Source organism: Sminthopsis crassicaudata, chromosome 1, assembly GCF_048593235.1.
Source record: "Sminthopsis crassicaudata isolate SCR6 chromosome 1, ASM4859323v1, whole genome shotgun sequence".
Lineage (NCBI taxonomy): Eukaryota > Metazoa > Chordata > Mammalia > Dasyuromorphia > Dasyuridae > Sminthopsis > Sminthopsis crassicaudata.
The window spans coordinates 32121640-32138662 of NC_133617.1; the positions used below are offsets into that span (position 1 = coordinate 32121640).

The 17023-nt window shown below is 56.5% G+C and overlaps 1 protein-coding gene across 10 annotated transcripts in view; it reads right to left on the bottom strand.

Annotated features, from left to right (window-relative positions):
- Positions 1–840: 840 nt before the first annotated feature.
- The window catches only part of KDM2B (lysine demethylase 2B), a 125977-nt gene continuing 109794 nt past the window's right edge, over positions 841–17023 (bottom strand). For 8 of the 10 annotated variants that reach the window (XM_074297895.1, XM_074297921.1, XM_074297970.1 and 5 more), the window contains 10 exons: positions 13567–13791; positions 11040–11183; positions 10112–10199; positions 9729–9997; positions 8941–8979; positions 8106–8779; positions 7571–7734; positions 7247–7408; positions 6222–6440; positions 841–3748 (listed from right to left, as the gene is read on the bottom strand). In XM_074297895.1, coding sequence (XP_074153996.1) covers positions 3567–3748; positions 6222–6440; positions 7247–7408; positions 7571–7734; positions 8106–8779; positions 8941–8979; positions 9729–9997; positions 10112–10199; positions 11040–11183; positions 13567–13791 — 2166 coding nt within the window. In that variant the 3' untranslated portion in view covers positions 841–3566. The remainder of the gene's footprint in view (positions 3749–6221; positions 6441–7246; positions 7409–7570; positions 7735–8105; positions 8780–8940; positions 8980–9728; positions 9998–10111; positions 10200–11039; positions 11184–13566; positions 13792–17023) is intronic. The other 2 variants (XM_074297905.1, XM_074297913.1) reach the window with 2 other exon arrangements.

Here is a 17023-nt window from a genome sequence, read left to right on the forward strand (position 1 = left end):
TTCCTAATCCTGCCAAAGTGATCTGTGTTGCAGCTGTCAGGGAAAGATCATTTGCAAGAAACATTGCCACCAAAGGGTAACTCCCAGGAAGGAGCCTGAATTTCTACACACAGTAGCAACTTGGAAGACATTAGGACAGAGGAGCAGAGAACCTTGAGGTTGAGGTCCAGCTGCTTTATTAACATTGAGGCAAACAAGCTAAGCCTCATGTGGCACTATTGGACTTGGTGGTACAGATGGTTTGGGAGGATAGACGTAGGTCACCCAAAGAGATGTCAAAGATGGAAGTTTGGGTAGAATTTAGGAGATCAGATTTTCTTCTCAGATGATTCATTTTCCTCTCTGGGCCTCTGTTCCATGATAGCAAGAAGAGACCAGTAAAAAGTCTACTTACAAAAATGACAGGTCTCCAGGAACTAATAGGGACTTCTCTCACACTCCCCTTAAAACTCAGAACATCATTGTCATTCAATCTCAAAAAAAAAAAGGAGAGACTACCAAGACTCCCATTTTCCCTAGTCACAAGACAGGAACAGCACACCACTGCTGGATGAAGTACAATTGCAGAAATGGCCACCAGTCACAGGTCTTTTTCTGAATAGTGTTCTAGGAATCACTGGAAAATGCGTGTATAATTTAGATCACTATAGTTTTTGGCAAAGCATTTGAAAAGAGGTAGAAATTGACCTTATTTATTCATGTCAGCCTTATAGGAACCCCTTTAAGCTGTTTTTCTTAATGACAAAGCACAGATTACATGTCTACCAATCTGTTAATGACATAAAACTAGGAGAAACAGACCAAAGTCAATTCACAAAGATCCAGACTGGCCATTGGGCAGAATAAAATGTACACTTTTAATAGGAACAAATAGGAATCATTCAACTTCAATACATCATGGGAATTGCTAAATAACAGTCTGAAAGATCTGGAGCTTTTAGTGGCCTTGAAAGCTTAAATTCCACAGTGTGATGACTACATTGAGAAGCACAATGTCCAAGTCCTGCAGGAACCGGTCAGACCACATCTGGAGTACTGAGTTCAACCCTAAGCACCATGTGTTAGAAAAGCCATCAGTGAGTCGTAAAGTATCTAGGGAAGAATCAAGTTGAATGAGAAGTAAAGAAGACTCAGAACAGCCTTCAAGAGTTTGAAGAGCTGCCACATGGAAGACAGATTCAGTTTGTTCTGTTTGACCTCACAGGGCTGAGTGAGGGACAGATGGAAGTTACAAAAGGGCAAACCTTAAGCTCTTATAAGAAGACCCTTGTAATTAGAACTGTTGAGATGGGATTGATAAGCTCCCTCTGGAGCTGGTGGGATCTCTCATTGGAGAGTTTCAAATAAAGGTTAAGTTGTGCATTAGGTATGTTGTACATACTGTTCTTTACAGTTGCTATTGAAGGGATGGATGGCCCTTAAGGAACAAGGTTTTTCCAAACTAATATTCAAGGAGCTGCAAATTGCACCATGTACAAAGGGCAAGAGGCTGGATTTCATATTATGTCAGCAGGACCCGTTTTGTCATCTACATATAGATAGAGGGAACTCTCCACTACCAGCATGGCAATCTAAGTCTCGGTTTACCACTTATTTCACAAACAAAAAGCTGATGTAAATAGGCTGGACTATGCCTCACATCAAAGCAGCTGCTGATAAGGGGTTATCCAACAGTGGGTACTGAAAGGTGGCTTAGTGTGATGGAAACAAGTGTCATACGTCTCGACACGGTGTCTTTAATTTTCCGCCAAAGAACACTACCACAAGCACGAGAAGTAGAGAGATTGTGGAGACCAGACTGAGGCTCAGAAAGAAAGCTTGTTCATGGTCACCAGCCTAGCAAGTCATAGTGACCTAGATTTCCTAACATTCGGCACTGATAATCTTCCTACCTCTGGCAACTCAGGGAAAGTTCCAGGTTGAAGAGATCAACTGATTCTCTGAAAGGAACAATCAAGTCCCCCTAAGTTTGAGGCTGGTGTCTTAAAACTCTCCAGCTCCGATGAATGATAGCTACCCCGAGTCTGCCTAACTTCAAAACACTGGTTTTAAGCCCCATGTTAGATCTGGACCAACCTTGATTAAATGAGGCTATTTGTTTTATTGGAATCATTTATTAGGAAATGTTTCTAGTAAAGAAATGAACAAAATGCTGAGCAGACAGCAGACATTTTGCCTCCCATCCAAATGAGGACTCTGGACCACTCAGCCTCCTTGACAAGATGGTCTCGTCCCTTCCAGCTCCATCTAAGCCTAGGAGAGTCTTCTGTTACTAGGAACTAGAGGCTATTCCTGTTTTCAATGGTGCTTGCTCTTTTGGGACACGGTCAATGAGTCTGCCCTCCACATTAGTTCTTTTCTACCTCCTAGAACAGAAACCCTCAAAGGCTTTGTGGTGTTGTCTTTTGTACAATTGTTTATACAAATTCAACAAAGGTAAAACTTCATTGGGAAGGGCTATGAAAACACCACCTTACAACAATGGCACTTATGAATGCATAATTGTACAATAAGGAAAGAAGCATGGCAGAAAACCTGAACCAAGAACTCAACTCACATTGCAAAGGAAAGGAGAAAAAAGAGACTACGTTTGACCATTTATTCTGTGGCTTGACTCACTGTATAAATTAGGTCTATAGAGTAACAAGAGCTCATGCTGGAGCAAAAACCTCCTATGTGCAAAAGCTGAAATCGGAACTGGAAAATTTTGAGGGAAAAAGGTGAATTCTATACAGAGAAAACTGGGCCAAATGTCTGTCTTCAATTATAATTGACACCGTTTTTCCACAACATGCTTATGTCACTTCTGAAGGATACAAGCAGGATATAAACTCCCATTCAAACATGCTTTTAAATTGAAAGTGTGAGCCTGCTTGGTCAGACCTGGACACATCTGCTGATGGATTATTATCTGTGAAGTAGAGGTGAAGTTCTCTCCTACCTTAAGTAAACCATAAATGTTGGCAATCCCAAACCAAAATCAAAAACGAAAAACAACACTGGTGTGCATTCAAATGTTGCATAAATAACCTTTAAACAATTTGTACAAAAATAGTTCTGCATCATGTATCATGTAACAAAAACAAAACAAAACAAAGGATGGGTCGAGGCGGCAGAAATGCAGCTTGTGGTCCATTGGAAAGATACTAAAAACTTGGTGGGGGGAGGGGTCACCATGGGAAAAAGAGGAATAGAAATTAAAAAAATGTACACTTCCAAGCTCATGCTCTGGTAAATTTAAATAATATCTCAACAGTCTGTCCTTCCCTCCCTCCCCCCAACCCCCACCCCTCAGCTGTGAATCTCTCTTAGGAATCATCACAGAACCAGGGAGTGCAGAGTACCCCGGCTGGCCATGCGTGCGCTGGGCGTTCACAAGGTGGGAGGTGAACTCGGTCCTTTCCGGGATCAATCGATCGTTAGGGCTTGTAAAACGGGATCTTTGCTCTCATCTGCGAGTCCAGTTCCAAGTGTAAAATAAAATCCCCATGTATTCTGAAATGAAAGTCATTTTCCCCTTCTCCTTCCCCCCTCCCCAGCCCGCTATTTACACACCTGTCCTTGGACTAACTCAGTTTCTGTAGGAGTTTTTCTTCCACTTGCCCAAACTGGACGCTCACCGACATCTCGGCTATGAACTGCTCACAGCCTTCCTTGGTCACCTGCTTACAGTACCTTAGGTCAATCTGACAGATATTTCCACAACGTTTAAAGAAGGACAGGCACTGGTCAGTAACCTTATTGCAGTCTGCAGTGAAGAGAAAACAGAAAAAGCACCATCAGTATCGTCCAGGACCTTGATACCCATTAAGGCAAGCCCCAGGCTCTGGTCATTGGCGGCAGGACTGACGGGTGGCAGGCGGAAGATGCCTAACTGCCTTTCCGTCTCAAACAGACTGAGGATCTATCAGATTCACAGGTGGCCAATAAGAGCCTTGACCAAGAACCAAAAGGGGCGGACCTCTGAGGTTGTCATGGTCAACGTCCTCCCTTGATAAGATATGGGACTGAGGCCCAGATGGATGAAAGGAGCTGTCCACTAAGGACTCTGGGTAGATCCTGATCCTGCTGCTTCCCATAAAAAACCTCAGAAACTTAGGAACTGCTGAGAAAGAAGCTTGAGGCCCAGGACCCAATGAGTTACTCTAGATCAGGTGTCCAAGGCCAGGAGTGGGCAGCTCAACTAGATTAAAACCTACTTGGCAAACATTTTATGAAATAAAAAAACAACAGAATATGCGTCCTTCTGTACAGGTGAGTGCCCTCCTTTGTATTGGGGCTTGACCCTGCTGCCCCCAATCACACTCAACATCCATTCTTTTTTTTATTCATTTTTCCAAATTATCCCCTTCCTCCCTCCACTCCCTCCCCCCGATGGCAGGTAATCCCATACATTTTACATGTGTTACAATATAACCTAGATACAATATATTCAACATCCATTCTTGACCCTGATGACCCAAGATGCTCTGGGTCCAATGTTTGATGCCGGGAAGCAGCCAAGAAGTGGGGCAAAACAATAAGACTGGGACAGAAAGTCTGGGTTGGGCCCCCAAGCTTTGATGGTGACTGCCCGGGTGAACCTGGGCCAGTCCCTGCCACCACCCCCTACACACGTACCCCTTGTGCTCCTGAATTGGACAACCCACTTAAGGCCCAAGAGACCAGCTGACTGCCCCATGCCCAGATGTCATATGGGGGAATGGGAGGCACTCATGGTAATAGCAGGGAAGGGCATGAAATAGCCAAACCTGAGAGTTCTCCCGAAGCAGCCACATGAGCGGCCTCTGCCCCCTCCCTAAACCAAGGCTCCCTGTAGTGTGATGCCTTGAGCGCCACATGTCTGACAGGGCCTTGAGGGAGCACCCTGCTCCTGATCCCAGGGGACAGAAAAAATCCCAGGCAGGGGAGTTCTGGAGGAGAGGCTGAGGGTGCGGGGCAGACCCTGGAAAGTTTCTATCCAACTCACTGAATCCCTTCTTGTCCACAGGGAAACAAAAGAACCAAAACGGTGGCTCGAAGTGCTACAAGTATCACAGGCCAGAGCAGAAGATGGATCAGCGTGACCTCCAGAGGCCAAGAAATGGCTGCAGAGCTAGCCACCCAGCGGCCACCGTATAGCCCTGAGCTCGGTAACCTTTGCATCTTGGTGGGGAAGCCCAAGGAGCCATGGTCAGGGTGGAGAGGACCACAGGGAGGCTGGGGGTGGCCCAGGTCTGGCTCAGAGATGGGGGAGCAGGACTAGGACAGCTGAGGCAAGACGCAGCCCAGAGCGGGGAGCTAAGGAGCCTGCAAAGTCTTATGGCCCTGATGTGAGGCAGATACCCTGAAAGGAGCGAGACACTGAAGCTAGGGGAGAAAAATGGGGGAGGACGAGCCCTCTGCAGCCCATCCCAAGGACTCTCAGGCTGGACTCTGCCAAGGGCTGGAGACATCCACCTGGCACCTGGGATCTAGTCCAGGTTAACTGAGACCCAAAGAATGATGATGTAGCCCCCTCACCCTCAGAGCTCTTCCTCATTAGTCACAGAAAGAAGCCTGGCCCGCAGGTGACAAAAGGTGCCAAGGACAGGGCTCAGTCACAGTAGATGGGAGGAGGCAAGGCCGTTGGCCACGGCAGGGGGTCACCTCGGGATCCAGGGGCCATCGACAGGGCAGAAGGAGTGAGCAAAGAGGGCTCTGAGCATCCAGGTCTGGCCCTCACCCACAGTGATGGCTGGGGCAAGAGTGGGGAGACACTCGGCAAGAGGTTTGGGGGAGCAAGACAGAGCCCACCTCCACAACTCAAGAAGACAACCCCTGGGCAGAGATTTCCCGGGTCATCCAAAAGAGAGGGAAGATGAAGGGGAGGAGAGGGAGAGCTGAGCTCCCTCATGTCCCAGGGACTTTCAGGGCTTCAAATTGGAGAAGCTGAAATGGTTGCAAAATGGGACTCCCAGAAGAAAGCCAGAGCTTGCTGCGTGACCTACCACGGTGCCGTGGGGGTGCACCCTCGCACATGCACACAGAGCACAGCCGCAGAGACAAGATGTGCTGGGGCTGCCCTTGCCCTTTCCCACAAGGCAGGCCCTGAAGTAGGAAAGGTGGGGGTAAACCCCAACAGGAAGGCAGCCAGAAACCACACTCTCTCACCGGCTCTCAGCGGCAAAGGAGCTCCCTGGGTCTGGGTCCCTGTCTCCCCCCACCCCCCCAAGCCACTGCCAGGTCAGAAGGGCCCTCACCTGATAAGTTAATTTCTGTTAAGGAATCCCTGGTGGTCGTCCCTACTGCTGTCAGCAGGTTGATGGACTGGTCGGTGACGTGGTTACAGTAACTGAGATGCAGTTTGGAGAGCAGGGGCATGTGGCGGATGATGAGCCGCAGGGAAGCGTCCGTGATGTCCAGCCCGGCTAGGCGCAGTTCCACAATGTTACGGAGCTTACTCCTGTTGTCGATCTGGCCTGGGGAGGGTGGAGAAGAACAGGCTGTAGGTTAAAAGCCAGTAAAGGGAGGGAGGGGGAGAGAGAGGGAGGAAAGAGGGAGGGAGAGAGCAAGCCTCTCAGAAATGGCCAAGACCCCCAAAACCCCCAAGATCCAGGTAACATCCCAGCTGCCAAGCTCAGCAGCCTCCAGGGAAGGGAGGCCAGAGCTGCCCTGGCCCCAGGGACACTTGGTCTAGAAGAGATGGATGAACAAAGTAGAAGGGAAATGAGGGCGCCCCTGAGCTGGGGCCGGGAAGAGAGCAGGAGCACTAGCAACCTGAAAGGATGTAACGAAGGCAGAGACGGGCCAGCGGACAGCCGGGGCACTGGGAGGGGAGGGGACGCTACCTGCGGGGGAGGTCGGGGGCTAATTCTCTTTCTACAAGGGAAGAGTCATCGAGAGAGCGTTTGAGGGAGTGGAAATCTGAAAAAATGACTGGTAAATAAATAAAGCTTGTCAGCAAAACCTAAAAACTGATAAAATTAGTGTGCTGACTCCAAGGTTCTGCTGGCGGAGGCGGCTCTCCCGGGCAGGGGGAGCGGAGGGTGATGGCCCGCACCAGTGTCCCGTGCCTCCCGCCCGGGGCCTCCCCCACTTCCCGCCTGGCGTGTCCTCCTGCATTTACCTATTTATGGGCCCATCGTCTCCACCACATGAGGATGAGCTCCTTGTACCTTCAAGGCCTAGCACCCGGCGCACCCCAGACGCTTAATAAACACTTACTGGCTTCCTGCCCCTGGCTTCCATGCCCGGCCCCGACAAGGGCACCCCTCTGCCATCGTACCTGGTCGGTTGTCTGTGGGGGGGGACAAGAGGTCCCGCATCTGGGCATCCTTGAGTCCTTCCACCCACTGCACGTCCAGTGTTCGCAGCAGAGGACAGCTGGAGCTGCACAGGGCAGAGACCGCGATCCAGGAGCAGCCGGACAGCAGCAGGTCCCGGAGCCCTGCAGAGGAGCACGCAAAGACTGGTGGCGGTGGTCAACCCCCATGGGCTCTGCTGGGGAAAGGCCCCCTCCCCCCCCGGCTCCATAGGGAAAGCTCTGCCAGCTTCCCCCAGGCCCACCCTGGGCAACACCAGCTGCAGGGGTCTCCAGACCCCCTCTCACCAGGCAGCCTGTTGATGAGCCAGCTGAGTTGCTTCTTGGAGATGTTGGTCCAGCTGAGGTCCAGGGTAATGGGCTGTCGGCGGATGATCCCACTGAGCATCAGCGGGGTGATAGATTTGCAGTGGTTCAAGTCGATTTTGGTCCATAACCGCTTATCACAGCACCTATGACCAAGGCCCCCAGAGGGGTGAGAGGCAGCGGAGAGCCCGGCGGTGACCGGAAGGACGCAGCTTCCCTGGGTCCCAGAGCTAACGCCGAGGATCCTTTCCAGTTCCCCAACTGCCCCGCTGTCCCCCTCAGCTTCCAACCCAAGGGGCTCTCTGCCTGGACGGATCCTCAACGTGGACGGGAAAACCCTCAACTTTATTTTATAACTGAAGTTTAGCATTTCCTTCACTGCTGACCAGAAGCTGAAAGCTCCCCCAGGGGGCCAGATGCCATGAAAGGGGGGGCACCTCTTGCCTTTCATTCTCCCAAGCGCCCTCCCAGCTCCCTCACGCCCCGTGCCCCCCTGTGCGGGCCCCTCCCTCCTCACCAGCGGTTCCAGGTCTTGCAGACCCGCATGCAGACACAGAGGTCACTGTGGCTGAGGTAGCTGAACACGGCCATCCAGACTTCCCGCTGCATGACATGGGCGGCGCCGTCATCCAGGGGCAGCGAGTCTGGCGGGGGGCTGATGGGCGGCGGGCGGATGACGTGCCGCTCCATCTGGATGCACTTGGGTGGGGACAGGGACGGCGGGGGCCGCGCCGGGATGCGGGGCGGGCTGCGCAGGCTGGGCACCAGAGGATGCCGCAGCTCACGGGGGGCCCCGTTGAGGCCCTTGCTGAAGCGGGGGGGCCGCTCCCCCATTGCCAACATGCGCTTCGGCTCCTCGTTCTCACTCTCCGGCTCCGACTTGATGGGCTGGTGGTTCTCGTTGGCGAGGCTGTTCTCGGTCTTCTGGATCTCCTGGTTCAGCTCCTTGCTCAGCTCCTTGCTCAGCTCCTTGTTGGGGAGCCGTCGCTTCCGGCGCACCTTCATTTTCTTGTCGGGGCCCTCGGCACCCTCCGTGCTGGGCCCCGCAGTGGGGGAGCTGGACCTGGACTGATCGCTCTCCTTGTTCTTGGGGGGCGCCTCGGGCAAGTCTTCCTCGGGCTCCTGCTTGAAGCGCCGCGGGGGCTTGGCGGCCAGTCCTCCGCGGTCCTCCACGTTCTTCCAGGATCGCCGCTGCAACGACAGGGTGGCAGGACCTTAGGGGAGCAGCCCCTGCCGCGGCCTGGCACCCGAGGTCCCGACGGCAGCTCTGGCAGCACCACACGTTAGGGGCTGTGGGGTGGGGAGGAGACACCAGGGGCTGGGTGGGGGAGGGGGGCAGAGAGGAGAGGTACCTTTTTCCTGAAAAGCTTCTCCTCCTTGCCGAGCTTGAGCTGCCACAGGAAAGAAAAGGCAGAGTTTGGCCCGTGCCCAGGGCTGGCCCACCCCCTGGTGGCTCCCCGCCCCTGCCAGGTCTGGGGTCCTGAGAGGGCCCAGGAGCCGGTGGGACGCCTCTAGGCCCAGCCCTGCCTCCCTGCTCTGGGGCAAAGCTGGGCAGTGTGGCCAGGGGCCAAGGAAGGAAGCATCCAACCGAGAGGCCTCCTTCCTCTCTGGGAACCTCAAACCCACTAAGAGGCCGGGCACCGGACATAGGAAAAGCGGAGGCCTCGGGGAACGGGGTCACAGCCTCACACCAGAGGCCACAGCAAATGGGCCGAGAGGCTCCAGATGCCCCCCAGTGGCCAAGGAAGGGAAAAGGGCCGGTGGTCACGGCCGGGATCCCAGAGACCTGCGGCCGAAATGACCCCAGTCACCGACGTTCCTGGAGGTTTTCAAAGGCCTGCACGGCATGCCAGACCCTTCTGGATGTGGGGGTACAGAGGCCAGACCCCACAAAGGGGGGGGCCTATCCTGACAAGAACAATCCCAACTGCCCAGACCTGATACCAGGGAGGGGCTGGCCAGGGAGGCCTGCAGAGCCTCAACGCCCCCTCCCCCAGCCCTGGCCCTGCTTCGGAACCGGGCAGGACTCGCTCCCATTCAGGGTGGCCCATGGCCAAGGAGTGGGGGCCTCATGGTCACGGGCCCACGTGCCTCCCTCTGCCCACCGAGGCACCGTGCCCGCCACGTGACCCACTCCTACCCGCTTCCGAGTGGTTAATTCCTGGGGCTTCTCAAATTTCCGCTTCCTCCTCAGATGAACCTCGTCAGACTTCCTGCGGAGGATCGCGTCCGCGGGCAGCTTCTTGGCGTGCTCCTCAGACTTCCGCCGGGCAGCCTCCTCACACTCCCCTCTCCGCTTGGCCAAGTCCAGACCTTCCTTGTTGTCCCGGTTCATCTTCTGTTCCTTCAGCAGCGAGCCGGGCAGGTTCGAGGCATACTTGAACCCGGGGCCGCGCTTTTGCTTGTACGCCAAAAAGGGAAAAACACAAACAACCTTTATATCTTCGGACGGGAGGGAGCCCCACGCGCTCCCCCGGCCGGGCCCTCCCAGCCCGGGCCTCCCCGGCCGCCCAGCGACACTCACTTTCCCAGTCTTGCCGGCATGATTGCACTTGGGACATTCCCAGCAGTTGGGAAGCTCGTCGTTGACCACGCCGTCCGACTCCTTCACCTGGGAAGAGAAGCCGTGCTGAGGAGGACGAGTGGGCCTCCCTCCGGGCTCCGCCCCCCAGGCTCCCACCCCGTCCGGGACCAGGGAACATGGGCCCGGGAGACTGTGGATGTGAGGGACGGGGAGGACGGAGATGGGGACTGAGCGGACCCGGGGCAGCCTCCACAGTACATCTCTCCTCGCCACCCTTCTGCATGCTAAGGCCTAGGTGGGTGCCAGGCACAAGAAGGCGCCTGCTGGGGCCAAGCCGCCATTTTCCTCTCAAAAAGTTGCCAGCTGCTTGCAGGAGGCTGGCACTAGCCAGTGTCTGGGCTGAGGAATACTCGGGATGAGTCATCCGGCCCCTTGGGCCCCAGGTTCTGTTCAGCTGCCGCGAGGGCAGCCCTGGAGCACTGTTCCCCTGGCAAAAGTCTCGAGGGGACCTGGCAACCTCTGGGGTCCCTGGAGGAATCAAGCAACTGGAGGCTGTGGCCAAAAGCTCCAGAAGGCTTCCAAGTGGGGGAGCGAATGCCCCACAGGGCTGGAGACCGTGCCAGCTCAGGGCAGTGGGCAGGCTCCAGTCGGCCTTCTCTCCTCTTCTCCCCCGGCCAGGGAGTGAGCTCCGAGAGCAAAGGGAGGAAGGAGAGGGAGGACTCGGTCGGCTCCCGGCCTTCCCGGGCCCGCCCTCCCTCTGCCTCCCACTCCGTCCCAGGAGGCGCCGCAGTGGGCACGGGCTGTGACAACGCTGATCGTGGGACCGAGGCGCCGGGCCAGAGACCTGGGGAAGCGGACAAGGGCTGCCCGGGGGCTCTGCTAACTTGGCCCTTGCCTCCATGAGGGCGGGGCCGGCGCCGCACTCACCTTAAGGCATCCGGGGTGGATGATTTCATTGCAAATGGAGCACTCCATGAGCATGAGGTTAAACTTGGCCTCCTCCTCCTCCACCGTGTCTTCCTTCCCCGCCTCGCCGCACACCAGGCACACGGCGGTGTGGGGCAGCACTGGCTGTGGCCCGAGGGAAGAGAGCAGAGTCAGACGTGCCCCGTGGCCCCCGAGGTGCGACCCTCCCGCAGCCCCCCCAGGTGGCCCAAAGCAAGCTCCAGGAGAGCCCAAGGGAAGGCGCGGCCCTGTGGCAGAGGTCACAACTCCCCAAGAGTGGGAGAGGGTGGGCCTGGGGCTCCACACGGGCTTCTCAGAGGGGGCGACGTGACAATGGACCAGGCCTCCCAGGACCACCGAGATCCTGAAAGGCACCGATGAAGGGAGGACAGGGACCGTGCATGTCGAGGGAGTCACGGAAACAGAGACCACCCCCTCCTCCCTACGGAGAGAGCGGGGGAGAGGGAAGGGGAAGGAGCCAGCTGCCAACCTGCCTCAGGGCCAAGGTGAGGAGGGACCAGAGAGATAACTGAAGGCAGAACCGTGAGCACCTGCTGGTCAGAGCCAGGTGGGGGTTTAGCCACAGGGGCAGAGCAGCACCATGGCCAGAGCCAGGAGGGACCCCTGACATCCAGCGGGGAAGGGGACCCCTTCGTGTGCCCCTCCAAGTCTCAGCTGGGCAGGGGGGCAGGTGGCTGAAATGCAGACCTAGGAGCGCCCCGAGGGAGAGCCCGACACACACCTTTTACAGGTGGGCAAGCCAGGGCTCGGGGAGCTTGGGTGCCCTGCCCAGCCTCCCCCTGGGAGCCTGCAGGGAGGGAGACAAGCGGCTCTACCACCATGCAGATTAGCAAGGGCCAAAGTTCAGGCCTGGGAGTCTCCTGCTCCTTCCAGATAGGACGGCCCGGTGGCGAGAGCGGGGGTTCAAAACTGACCTCAGACGCTTCCTGGATGTATGGCCTTTGCTGAGCCACTTAACCCGTTTGCCTTAATCCTCTCCCATAACATTGCAAGGAAAACCCCACGATGGTATGCTCCACAAGGTCACAAGGAACTACAATCAACTACTCTCCTGAACGACCGAGTGTGGGGGAGACAAAGCAAGATGGGCCGGAGGTACTGCCCGAGGCCGGACGGCCACCCCAGACGACAGGCCGCGGGCCCCCCATGTGCCAGCGTGGCTCTCGAGACCCACAGAGCCGGAGGCCGGCAAGGACTCATGGAAGAAAGGTGCCCGGAGCGAAGTGGCAAAGTCTCCAAAGCCGGCTTCTGCTCCCCCTGCACCTACACGGTCTGTCTCGGGGCCCTGCTGCCGCAGGCCACGTCCGAACAGGCTCCCTCCCGCACTGGCTTCCGCGGGCTCGGGATCTGGGACAGCCCCGGCCATCGCCCAGCATCAGGGCGGGATCTGCACGAGACACCAGTCCGGCCCCGCTCCTGCAGGCCATCAATCACCCTTATCTCCTGCTGGAGTCCCTGGGGAGCAGGGCCCTGACTTTCCACCAAGACCTTTTCCTTTGAAAACTCCCATCAGCCCAAGTACACACTGACTGCCGTCAGGTCACAGACAGGACATGGGGGGTGGCCAGAATACCAGCCTCTGAGTTGGATAGGAAGGGGCTTGAAAGGGCTCTGTAAAGACCAACTCTGGAGAACCTAGAATGATTTTATTTTCTGAAGGGGGTGGGGAGGCGTGTTCCCCAGGGCAGATGAGCCTCTCCCCTGGTTCTGGCCAGCCACCACTTTCTGAAAGGGAGTCCAGGTGCCCAGAGAAGCTTCATGACTGTCCCCTCTGGGTGGCATTTTCCACCTTTTTTCCTCCTCCAGGTCTTGCAGCAACCTCTCCAGCGCAGAGCCCTGCTGGGCTGAAATCCTGGAGGAGGGTGCCAGGTGCTGGGAAAGAGGCCACTTGCTGCCTTTCAGTTCACCCAGGCACGGAGCAGGGAATTAGTAATGAAGTGAAGTCAGAAACTGGCATCCTATGAACCACCCAAGGATGCCTGGGCTGCCGGGCGGATTCCTAGGCAGGTCCCTCTGTCCTGAGATGGAATGAGCCACAGACAGCCCAAGAGCTCGGGAGCACCAGGCTGGGCCTGGTCAGCGTGGAGCCTCTTGGAGCCCCCAACGTCTAGCTCAGCGCCCGGACCAGGGCAGGCACCGGAGAAAGGCTTCGCTGTGGGCCGGTTACTCTGAGACAGCAAGGACGGGACTGTGGGCGCGGGATGAGACTCTCGGAATCGAGCGAGCCGGTCTTTAGGCGGCCGTCACACGGGTGGGCAGACTGGACGTCCCGCTGGCTTGGGCCGGCACGGCCTCGAGACCCAGAGGTCTCTTCCTGGCCCCGCTGAGGCCTCCGAGGGAGACCTTGGGAGCGGACTTCAAGGCCAGCCTGTGTCCCAGCCTAAGCCCTCGTGCACACAAGGGTGTCTCGGGCGTCTCATCCCTTTCAGGAAGGGAGCCCCGGCCCAGACAAATCCTGCCCTCCAGCCCCGGACCTGCGGGCACTTACCGCGATGCACTGTCTCATGATACACGACTGCTTCATGCGCCCGGGCCCCCCAAACTTCTTCATGTCCTTGCAGAAGTGACACTCGCCACACTCGGTCCGCAGGCAGGCCTCGCACTTGCGGCATCTCGTCCGTCGCCGGCGCGCCCCTGCTGTCGTCCGGTTCGCGGCCAACTTCACTGCCGAGGCTGGGCCCAGCTTCCCCTTGGGCCGACCCACTGTGCGGTTCTGCAAGATGCCAGAAAACGTGCCTGGATGAGGGACTGTCCCAAGAAGGGCCTGTGGCGGCCTCGTCGCGGGGACAGCCCCCGGCTGAGAAGGGCTGTGCAGTATCCCGGCTCCCCTGAAACAGAAAACTGGGGGGACCCACGACCCACGAGCAGGGAGTTCGCTCCCGGGGCCTTGAGCCCCAGTCCCATCACGGACAACACGACCTAAAGCTTTCTCTGACTGAGCTGTGTTCCTTTGCTCAAAGTCCACTTAAAAACTCCAACAAAAAGGCCCACAAACACTGGGGCAGCGCAGAACTGTGGAAAGAGCAGCGAGTTTGGAGTTAAGCTCAAATATGGGTTCAGGGGAACCCGAGTCCGGCTCACACTCCACGAGCCCCATAAATCTGAGTCACCCCTGAAGTGGGAACCGCAGCGGCTCCCGCGGCTCGCGGTGGGGGCCACAGACCAGGCCGAAAGCCCTCTGCCAGCCTCCCAGCCATGCCCGGAGCACTCAACGTTCCAGGCCCGAGCCTCCTCCGTGGAAAGTAACAGGCCGGGCTTCCAGGGGGCGGGGAAGATGGCCAGCTTCATACCCCACATGGGAGGCTCCGTGGTCTGCTCAGGGTCTCCTGGCTACTAAGTGTCTGAGGCAGGATCTGCCCTGATGGATGTCTTCCTGCCTCAGAGAAGAAGGGCCGGCCCCTCAGCCTCCACTGCCTCTCCAGGCTCTAAATCTAGGAGGCCATAAATCTCTCCTGAGCAGGAGGCAGAGCTCTGGGCAGGGCGGGAAAAAGGTAAATGGTCTGCTTCCCTTCCTGGGCCAGGAGCTGGAGGCGCCCTCTATTCTACGCTCAGTGACTCTGAAGCCACTTTCTGGCCCAATCTTTCCAGCCTTCTGAAAGCCTTCAGATTTACCCCAGGACCCTCCTGAGAGCGAAATATTGGGGGGGGGGGGGAGGCGAGAAAGGCATCTGCCACGATTCCCTTCATTTTACTAGGAACCAGGGGGGTTCCACCCCCTCCCCAGGAAACCACCCACCCCATCTCTCTTCCAACACACTCCACCAGAAAGGCCCCTCGCTGTGGCGGCCCTGGGAGAACAGCCCTGATGGACTTCCCGGGGATGGAGGCGGGCAGAGATGAGGCTCAGCACAGGCCGGGACTCTATCAGAGCAGAGTGGGAGCACTTGGGGCAAACTCAGCCCCTATGCAGAGAACCTGGGCAAGACCCGGGGCCGGGCCCTTCCTCAGCAGCAGAAGAGGCCTTTGAGCCCCCCACACTCCAGCCCAGCAATGGCCACTCTTGCAGATGACTCCCCTCAAGCATTTAAAAGTGCACAATTTTCTCAGGAGAAACGCTCCATCACTTCTGACAGGGTCAGCGCCTGCTGAAATGTGACTGAAATTCCTATGGCCATGAGCTCCGGTTTGTGGGCCCCCCAACATGAGTGTGAAGTCGGGTAATGGTGTTGGCTGGGCTGTTGGAGCTGCTGCCCGGGTGAAGCTTCAGGGCCTCTCCCCCACGGCTCTCCAGCCAGCCACCCCCCACCTCCTCTCTTGCTGCCCAGAGTCCCCTACCCCACTTTCCACAGCCAAGCTTCACCCCCGGGGGCTGTTCTGGCCCCATACTAGGAGTTCGTGAGTGGGCCCGGAGAACGCTTGGGAGAAGGGCTAAAAGGCCTCACCTGGGCCCTCCAAGACCTCCTCAGCCCCTCCCTGAGCCAGGAGCTTACTACAAAAGAAGGGAAAGCCCAGCTGCCAGTGGAGAAGCAGCAACTGCCCAACAAGATGGCCTGGGGGGAAGGCAAGGGAGCCCCTGCTGAGTGCCCCTCCCAGGATGGGACACTGAGATCCTACCCTGTGCTCCAAAGGCCAAGGACTTTGGAGCTGGAAGGGCCTATAGAGGCTGTCCTGCCTGATGCTTCTATTTTGCAGATGGGGAAACTAAGGCCCAGAGAGGAGAGGTGCCAGGCTTCCACAGATATGCAGCTGAGTCAGCTTTCAAACTCAGATCCATCCTGATCCCTCATCTAGGTTCTAACCGCCGGGTCACTCTGCCTCTTCTGCCACAAAAAGGCTATAAAGGGCAGGGGCGTTTAGCAGAAAAAGAGAAACCTAGAGTAAGTAAAGCAGCTGCAGGACCCCCACAATTTAATTTCTAGAAACCCTTCTATCAGTAGAGCATTTCATTTTTTGGCACTTTCCCCAACTCATCCATGGGCAAGGCCCCAGGCTCCTGCTGGGGATGGGGCAGGATTGAGGCACAAACCCCAAAGGCAGGAAATGCCCTCACAGACAGGAGAGAGGGAAAGCTGGGAAGAGCCTCAGAGAGAACCTAGTTCCCCTCCCCCCGTTTTACAGTTGAGGACACCAAGTCAAACACAGGAGAAGAGAAGTCCAAAGTGAGAATTGGACCCAGGCCCTCCGGCAGCCCGGTAGTCAACGAGGTGTCTGGGATGGAAATGCTGAGAGAAGGAAGCGGCCCAGCCAGCACAGAAGGAAAGAGATCCAAGTGACTGGGCCAGGGGTGGACCCTGAGACCATCCCTGCTCCGCCCAATCCAGGAGTCCCGTCTGACCATCATAACCTCCCCAAGACACGGCCGGACCCCCAGATTCCTCACTCCAGTGTCCTGCCCTCTCTTCCAACAACTACTGTTTTCACCAAAAACACAAGTAAAACCTCAAAGTGTCAGAAACAACTCAGACATGCCCCCTGAGGGACCCTGAAGACAGCAGAGGATTTTTCTCTTCCCAGGTTCAGAGATCTGGCCATCTTCTTTTAGAAAGAAGGGAACAGGCCGGCAGAGGCTGGCCAGGGTCACACAGGCAGTACGTGGCAGGGCTGCGATGGGACTCCCTGACCCTCAGTCCCCAGCAAATCCGAGCTGGAATCCCTAGTATCACTCAGATGGAAAATCCCTGCACGGGGCTGTTAAAGCCTCCCTCGCTCACCCACTCCTCATTCATGCACCGGCCTGCTGCCGCTGCCTTCCACCTCCCACTCAGGTACCTTTGCACAGGTTAAGTCCCCAGTGCTCTAAGTCACTAACACTTAGAGAAATGCAAATTAAAGCAGCTCTGAGGTAGCGCCTCACACCCATCCCATTGCCCAAGATGATTGAAAAGGAAAAGGACAAGTGCTGGGGGGGCTGTGGGAAAAAAGGTGCCCTCATGAACAAGGATGGAGCCGCCAGCTAGGTCAGCCCCTCTGGAGCGCAGGTTGGAACTCTGGCCCCAAGATGCCAT